This window comes from Ursus americanus, chromosome 26 (assembly GCF_024610735.1).
Source record: "Ursus americanus isolate L20-20 chromosome 26, mUrsAme1.1.p, whole genome shotgun sequence".
Taxonomy (NCBI): domain Eukaryota; kingdom Metazoa; phylum Chordata; class Mammalia; order Carnivora; family Ursidae; genus Ursus; species Ursus americanus.
The window spans coordinates 37,160,588-37,168,754 of NC_142152.1; the positions used below are offsets into that span (position 1 = coordinate 37,160,588).

At 49.4% G+C, this 8,167-nt stretch overlaps 1 protein-coding gene across 1 annotated transcript; it reads right to left on the reverse strand.

The window, feature by feature from the left end:
• Window positions 1-404: 404 nt before the first annotated feature.
• Window positions 405-3,184, reverse strand: TCL1A (TCL1 family AKT coactivator A). The gene is made up of 3 exons (XM_045815816.1): window positions 3,065-3,184; window positions 888-1,058; window positions 405-461 (listed from the first exon to the last, which is right to left on the reverse strand). The coding sequence occupies exons 1-3, from the start codon at window positions 3,182-3,184 to the stop codon at window positions 405-407; spliced, it is 348 nt and encodes a 115-aa protein (XP_045671772.1).
• Between the last annotated feature and the right edge of the window lie 4,983 nt (window positions 3,185-8,167).

Sequence of the window (8,167 nt, forward strand, 5' to 3'; positions counted from 1 at the left end):
CGAGCTGAAGCCTTGTGTCTGAGCCGGGACAGATTACGAATAGAGTGAGCAGCCGGGGGTCGGAACACCGGGGTTTGGAACCCGGCTCTGTGACCTGCACGTCACTGTGCTTCCTCAAAACTCCTTTCTGTGATCTACGAAATGACGTAATTCCTAGCTCAGCGCCCACAAACCTGTGAGGCACTGTACAGATATGCGCCCCTACCAGGAAGGGGGCTCCCCTCAAAATTATTAGCCCCCAAGGTGCTAAAGGGGAGAGCCTGGACCCCCAGAGCCTGAGACCCTCAGAAGGCAGTGCAGTCGGGGTGCGAGTCAGCACGGCCCTCACGGGGGAAGGGTGTTCCCTCTTTCTGACCTGGTCACTCTGGACTAACGGGTGCTGGGCCCCGAAGCTACTCACCTGGTCACTCGTCCTCCAGGTCTGGCAGCTGCTCGAGGAGCATGTCCTCCTTGCCGCTGAACTGCATGAGAGAAGGGGGTAAGAGGCCGGGGCCCGAGGCGGGGTTGGGGGGGGGGTCTCTTTCCGTCCTTCTGTCCCTGGCTCGGGGCCTTCCAGGAGCTTGGAGCAACAGGCAGGAAGCTGCCCGGGGGCGGGGGATTCCAGGAGCCCCTCCTCCCGCCAGCCTTCACCCCCTGACTGCCCAGCGGAGAGGCCCCCCTGTGGCCCAGGAAGCTTCCGTTACACCTGAGAGCGTGGCCCAGGCTGTCACTTCTAACCCTCTCTCTCTCACCCAGCCCTTTAAGAACCTGCGGTGTGAACTCCTTCCCTTGTTTAGCTTTTGGGGCAGAGATGGGGGAACGGATACAGCTCCGAGGCCAGACGTGGGGGCGGAGGGGCAGGGCCACCCAAGATGACCTGACGGCCCCTGGGAGAAGGACACACTTGCCTCGATGTGGTACACTATGCGCCAGAAACTCGAGTCTGAGCCTCGGTATCTTCTTCCAGGGTAGAGCTGCCACATGGAAGGCAATGGGCACGGGGCTAGCAGGCTGGGGCACACGGCCTCCCCCAGGGACACATCCTCCTGACGCATGAGCACCTGGAGGCTACTCTCCGTCTGAAGGGAAGGGAAGACCAGGGCACGCCTTCAGGGCCCAGGGTCCCCAGCGCACAAATCCCCAGAGTCCTTCCCGCCCCCTCAAGGCCCAGCCGGCATCTGAAATGCTGGTGATCGCCGTCCCCAGCATCATCCCCGCTTAAGCCATGCACGCCCCTCTCAGGGACGCTGGCGAGGCCAGGATGACTGGCACCCGCAGGTGTCTGGACACCCAGATGGGGCCACACCGGGCCCGTTGCTTCCTGACAGTCCTAAAGCCTGTCCTTGATTCCTTAGCTGCTGTGAGGTTTTCTTTCTTTATTTTGTCCTACAGCCCCTTTTATTTTAACTTTTTTTTTTAAGTAATCTCTATACCCAATGTGGGGCTTGAACCCACAACCCCAAGATCAAGAGTCGCACGCGGAGCCAGCCAGGTGCCCCCACAGAGCCCCACTGAAACACATATCCCCCGCCCCCACAGTCAGCTGAGAGACCACGTTCCCCAGCTCCACCACCGCCCCTCTCCTTCAAAGAGCTAACTTGCTGCCTTGCTGGGCACGTGCCCCCCAATCAGCTCTCGGCACAGCAGCGAGGGTGTGCGTCCAAAAATCGTGTCACTCCCCTGCCTGACACCCTCCGGTGGCTTCTCATGGCAGGCAGAAGGAACTGAAATCTTCCCACTGTCCCCTGCCTCCCTCATTTGCCATCTGTCCTTCACCCTCCATCCTGTGCCAGCCACAAAGGCCTCCTCGCTATTTCGGGGACATGCCACGTTCCCAGCAATCTCTTGCATCCGTGGTCCTCTGCCTGGAACTTCCTCCCCTCGATCTACACAAGGCTCATACCCTTCTTTTAGACAGGTCTCTGCACAAATATATGTCTATAGGGACACATTTCAGCAAAATCCAACTCTGAAATACACATGAAGCACGCGTGTCTAAAAGGGAGATTCACAAGGTTTCAAATAAAATGGACAAAAGCACGACAGGCAAGTGCAAATGAATACTCGAGGGGTCTTGCCTGTAGACCCCTCCCCACTCGTGACTGCCTCTCATCCTGCACAACTTACCAGGGGCCTCATCATTTTGTTGTCCTGCACCCCCTGCAGTGCCAGCTTTACGAGTGGCTGGATTTTATCACATTCACTGCAAACCCTCACAGCCCCAAATCGTGCCTGGCATATAAATTAGGCCCTCATGTTGGTTCAATAACTACTTTTCCAAAGTAGAGATCGTTTTTTAAATTTTCTATCTATAAAATAAACTAGAATTGTTAAGAAATAATTCAGATCATCCTGCAAGATCTAAGTGGAAATCACCATTCTTGCTGTGTTCCTATATGCTTTTCTACATCCTTCAACCACTTTGGACTGCTTGTTCATCTTTTTTCTTATTGATTTAAATCAGTCTTTACATATTAGGGATATCGGTCCTTCCAATTACATGGGGGCAAACCGTGCCCCCCAGTCGGCTAGGGGGTTATATTCGTGCATAATTTTATAATGATTACGGTAAATACACGGCTTTGTGGTTTTGGTGGCATGTTTGACAAGATACTCCCTAACCAGAGATTTTAAAAAAGATATTCACATACATTCTTTTCCAACACCTGACTTAAAAAAAAGTAAATATTAAACTCGATTTTTAAAAGAACATATATGTGTACTTAAAAAAGAAATACCAATAAAGATGGTGGTTATGGGCCTGAAATTTCAAGCCTATCACCTACTAGCAGTACTACTTCGGACAGGTTTATAGGTTGTGACTCAGTTTTCTCATCTGTAAAACAGGGACACAGTCACTACCGGTGACTTTTTGCTGTTTGCTGTTCTCTGACATAAACGTCCTACTAGGACATACTTTTATTTTGCTTCCTACTCCAGCTCTTACACCACTGCGTTTCTGGTGAAGTGTGCTCCCCAGACGCCCAGGGGAGGCCCCACACCCCCGAAGCCCGGGGCAGGTCCCCCTGCGTGGCGGCCGCGAACGCCCACGCCGCCCGCCCGGCCCGCCCCAGGGCCGCTGTACCTCGATGGTTATGGGCAGCCAGGTGCGCTGGTTCTCGTCCACGTACACGGACCTCTCCCAGATCCACAGGTGGTCCGGGTGCAAGGCTGTGTGCGCCCTGAAGAACGGGAGCTCGCCCATGGCGCCCCGGGCGACTCCGGAGCCGGAGCCGGAGCCGGAGCGGGAGCCTCTGGAACCCACTCGCTGGTGCGCCGGACGTAGGAACCTGACTCTTTATAGCGGGACGCGCGGGCGCCCCCCAGCGGCAGGGCGGGAGGAGGGCTGGGCGCGAGGCCGGGTCTGATCGCAGGTGGTCTTGTGCCCTGGGACCCTGGCCGCGTCTAGGAGAGCAGCCCCCGCCCCATAGACTCGTGGCTTTCTGCAAGCCCCCAGCCACCCAGGTCCCACTCCCCACTGCTGGGGAGGCACCGCTGGCTGTGGTCTTTGGCCTTTCCTCTGTCAGGAGGTGCCGGCGTCCTCCACTCCCTGGGATGCCCACACCCCACTGCCCTGTCCGAGTCAGCCACTGCGTGTGGCTGGTCAAGTCACACCCCAGGCCGGGACATCAGGCGTCTGCTGGGAACTCACAGTCGACGCTGGGCAACCCAGAGCCAGGACCCCCCTCCACGTCTTCTGGGATCAGAAGAGAACCATGCGGAGCCTGAACCAAGCCTGGACTTTCCCAGGTTCACGGCATCACCTTCAGCCTGGGCATGGGGTGTGAGAATCAATTTCCTTGGCCAAGGGCAACTCTTGAAGCTCCAGTCCCCCACCCACACACATTTTCCACGGCTTTGATGATGGTGTGGTCATCTAATGGCTATTGTGAAACACGGTGGTGAAGAAACATGGGTTTTTCCTTTTATAGGCTTTGAATTCATTGGTGAACACATCGTTCAAAATGAATGCTTGAAAAGAATCCCTTCTCTCCACCCCAAGATCAATGGAATTGAAAAGTCCCTGGGTTATATGATCAAACCCACTCTCTGTAAATTACAGCAAATAAGGAAAACAATTTCACTTCATTTTGCAGTATACCACATGCCCATTAAGGCAATTAAGAAAATAAAGTACAATGAGAAACATGTAAACCGAGCTCCGGCCTCATTGCTCAAACATCACCATGGGCAGCAATTCACCTTCCAGCTCTTTCCTGTCTCGCCGACCAGGCACTAAGAGAATACTTGGTGATCTTTTGCAATATCACAAAAGTGAAAATGAGCTTAACCCAGATCCCCTGACAGCAAAGGTATGTATTTGTTTCTCTGCCTATCCGGACAACCTAATTCCCAAGAAAGTGCCGAGGTGGCCTACGGTAATAGAGATATAATTGGATTTACCAGGAACACAAAATAGAAGACAAAAGCCAAGCCAAGTGGGGAGTGAAGGAGGCAGACATGAGCCTAGCAAACCTCCTTCCCAGGGCAGCCCCTGGTGGTGCTAGTATTTAATATTCAGACTTGGGGCATTCAGGCTGATTTCCCTGTAGATCGTTCTTAAGTCCAGACCCAGATAGCCACTGGGAGCAAGATAATATGGTATTATGTCTGCTGGGGAAGTCTCAGCCCAGTCTTGAGCTTTGGGTCAAAAATGGTGACAAATCCAGCTTCAACAGTGTGGCAAGGGAAGGGGGCACCTAGGAGCCAGTGTGGCCACTGACCCAGCCATGTCAATGGCTCCAGGACACAGAATGCCACTGAGATGCCAATTGCATTACTTCTCCTGCTTTTGGAAGAGGCCACAGAAGGAACAAATGATGGAGCAAGAATCAGACTCCCTTGGCTGGATATGCTTTTGAATGTTCTGGGAATATATATGATCCTTTCACCCTCGACCCCCTTTCAAAGAGCAATATATGCGTTCAGCATCCCGTGAGGGCGCCTTCGTATTAAGCAAGAGCGTATGTCATTCTTGTGTAGATGTAGAAAATCATTTGAGAAGGGGTTCCAAAGCATGAAAGTGGCGTAAGATGACTGAGGAGTGCATAGGGCAGCTTCTTGGGGCCCTCGAGCCCTCTTTATGGGAATCCCACGACAAAGGAATAGCTCCTGTGCGGTCGCAGGGACAGGCAAGCCCGCAAGCCTCTCCAGCATGTTACCTGCCACATCTTAGGGCTTGAAGGTCAGTGGGCCTAGCTTTAGAGTCATATATACTCCTTTCTGACTCTCCTTTATTTGTCTACAAGCTCCCTGGGGATAATCAAGTGGCGTTTTGTTGTTGTTTTGTTTTGTTTTTTAAACATAGAATCCTTAACTGATGCTTTCGTGTTCTGGCTCTGGATCCCGTTTCGACTCTGCCTCTATCACCCGTGAACATGGCAAATCCTTTGCCATCGTGGCCTCATTGCCACACTTGCGTGATGAATGGGCCCCGGTAGGTGCCCTCGAAGCCCATTCTAACGCAATAGTCCGTGATCCTTTGATAAAGTTGTCTAGTGGGAGGTTAAGAATGGTTTAAAGCAGAGTGGTTCTGGATGTGAAGGACCACAGTGGAATTCGTTTTTCAGGAGTGAGGAGGCCATCTTCTTGGTTGGGTCCCAAGGAAGAGCCTTGGGGGTGAGTCACGACCATCGGTAGGGTCTAGAGCCTTGCCATGTAAGTGCGGTCCCCGGTTCAGCTACAGCTCGAGCCTTCCCCAGCTCAGCTGGGTGAGAATCTGCATTTCAGCCAGATCCCCAGAGGGCTGGTGGGCACGTTAACATTGGTCTACAGGAGGAGGAACAAGAGGGAGAGACGGTGGGTGTCTCATTCACCACTTCCCTCTAGAGGTCTCTGTGACACAAACCTTGGATGTATGTCTCTGCATCATTTAGTCGTAGGCTCTCTTATTTTCTGTCAAAAATCACTTCTAATATAAAAAACCATTCTCCTCTTAAAATCCTGGTCATCAGGGGCGCCTGGGTGGCACAGCAGTTGGGCGTCTGCCTTCGGCTCAGGGCGTGATCCCGGCGTTACGGGATCAAGCCCCACATCAGGCTCCTCCGCTGGGAGCCTGCTTCTTCCTCTCCCACTCCCCCTGCTTGTGTTCCCTCTCTCGCTGGCTGTCTCTCTCTGTCTAATAAATAAATAAATCTTAAAAAAAAAAAAATCCTGGTCATCAGTGTCATCCCAACCATTGGGCAATGACCAGCACATTGTAAAGAAACTACTTACTGCTACTTACGTGTAGGCCAACAATGAACGGCCCCAAACCACTAAGCCAGTGGATGCAACCCTCACGGCTTATTAGAATCACCTGTGAGGCTTTTGTAACATACCTGTGTCTGGACATCACCCCTGACCATTTAGACTAGAATCTCTGAGACTGAGGCTTTAAGTGTTCTTCCTTCCTTCCTTCCTTCCTTCCTTCCTTCCTTCCTTCCTTCCTTCCTTCCTTTCTTTCCCAAAGGATTTTTCAGGCGATTCCAATGTGCAGTGAGGATTAAGAACTGCTTCTCTGAGATTGAGCGACTGTTTTTGAGGTGTGAACAAGATTTATAAAACTAAATAACCATGAGAATGTTAAAGCTATTCTTTCTGCCATCAATTCTCACTGTAAACCTCTCCAAAGCACGCACGTGACTTGATACGTAGATGTTAAGACATTCATGTTAGACACCTAGAGTGGGTTTTGTTTGTTCCAACAGCTGGGCCATGTTTTAGGTAGTTAAGCCTGATGATCAAGTGAGCCCAGGAGAAAAGGGATGGCATGGCCTTTCTCCCAAGGGATGAAATTTTATCTGTAGATTAATGGAGAGTGTGGGTCAAGGATTTTTCAAGTAGAACTCTGGAAGGGATCATAGCCTCATCCACTGCATGGCTGCTATCTCTCTCTTCAAACTTCACGGAATTTTCTTTATGTTTTAAACATTTTTCAAACTTTAAGGTGTGTATGGGGATCTTGTTAAAATGATTCTAATTCAGTAGGATTGGGTTGAGACTCGGAATTTCTAACAAGGTCCAAGGTGAGCCTGAGGCTGGTGGTCTGTGAACCACCTCTGAGCAGCAAGGCCCTGTACTAACCCAATGCACACACCACACAGATGAAAAGACACCCATAGCCCTGACTCAGAATGCACCGAAGATTTGACCCTGACAAGCTGGGGGAGTGGGCAGCCTGTAGTGGAATTTCAGTGGACACTTTGAGCTAGAAATGAGGCATCCATTTGCCCTGATGAGTTAAAGTTTACCTAAGTTTGTATCAGAAAAATTTCTGATTATTCCATACTTTGGGTATTATGCCCACAGTATAGCTGGTCCTACATATCAGCTTGTTTCTGGTTCTTCTACCTTCAATTATTCTTTAATTTAATTTGATCGTATTAATTGGACCTCAGAAAAATATTTCACCGATCTCTTCATTCCTTCTAGAAAACTGGCTCACAATCCTCATGCTTCTAACATATATAAGCTGAGATAAATAGATTTACTAGGTACTGCTTTCAGCTTCCACACTGAAAATTTCCTCTATACCATTTATCTGATAGCTCTTGAGCTAGATTTTCAATTTCAGTATATTTTATTTTTTTTCCAAGAAAGTATTCTTATATTCTTCAGATGAATACCTACAAGTAGGATTGCTGGATTATATGCTGGTTGTATTTTCAATATTTATTTTTTATTATTAATACATTTCTTTTTTTTAGATTTATATATATTAAATTTCTCTATAATTAACATACAATGTTATATTAGTTTCAGATGTACAATATAGTGATTTAACAATTCCATACGTTACGCAGTGCCCATCACAATAAGTGGACTCTTCAGCTCCTTCACCTGTTTCACCTATCCCCCTGCCCAGCCCTCCTCTAGTAACCATCAGTTTGTTCTCTATAGTTAAGATTCTGCTTTTTTGTCTCTTTGTTTCTTTGTTTTGTTTCTTAAATTCCACATATGCATGTAATTATATGGTATTTGTCTTTCTCCGTGTATTTCACTTAGCATTATACCCTCTAGTTCCTTCCATGTTGTTGCAAATGGCAAGATTTTATTCTTTTTTATGGCTGAGTAATATTCCATTGCACATATAGACCACATATTCTTTATCCATTCATCTATCGATGGACAGTTGGGTTGCTTCCAAAATTTGGCTGTTGTAAGTAATGCTGCAGTAAACATTGGAGTACATATATCTTTTCAAATT

What these genes read in the sequence shown, in the direction of transcription:
- TCL1A (XM_045815816.1), bottom strand. Translation starts at nt 3,184, where the DNA reads ATGGGCGAGCTCCCGTTCTTCAGGGCGCACACAGCCTTGCACCCGGAC. An exon ending in GGCTGCCCATAACCATCGAG is followed by an intron (nt 1,059 to 3,064) that starts GTACAGCGGCCC and finishes CCTTCCCTTCAG; the next exon opens with ACGGAGAGTAGCCTCCAGGT. An exon ending in GCATAGTGTACCACATCGAG is followed by an intron (nt 462 to 887) that starts GCAAGTGTGTCC and finishes TCTCTCATGCAG; the next exon opens with TTCAGCGGCAAGGAGGACAT.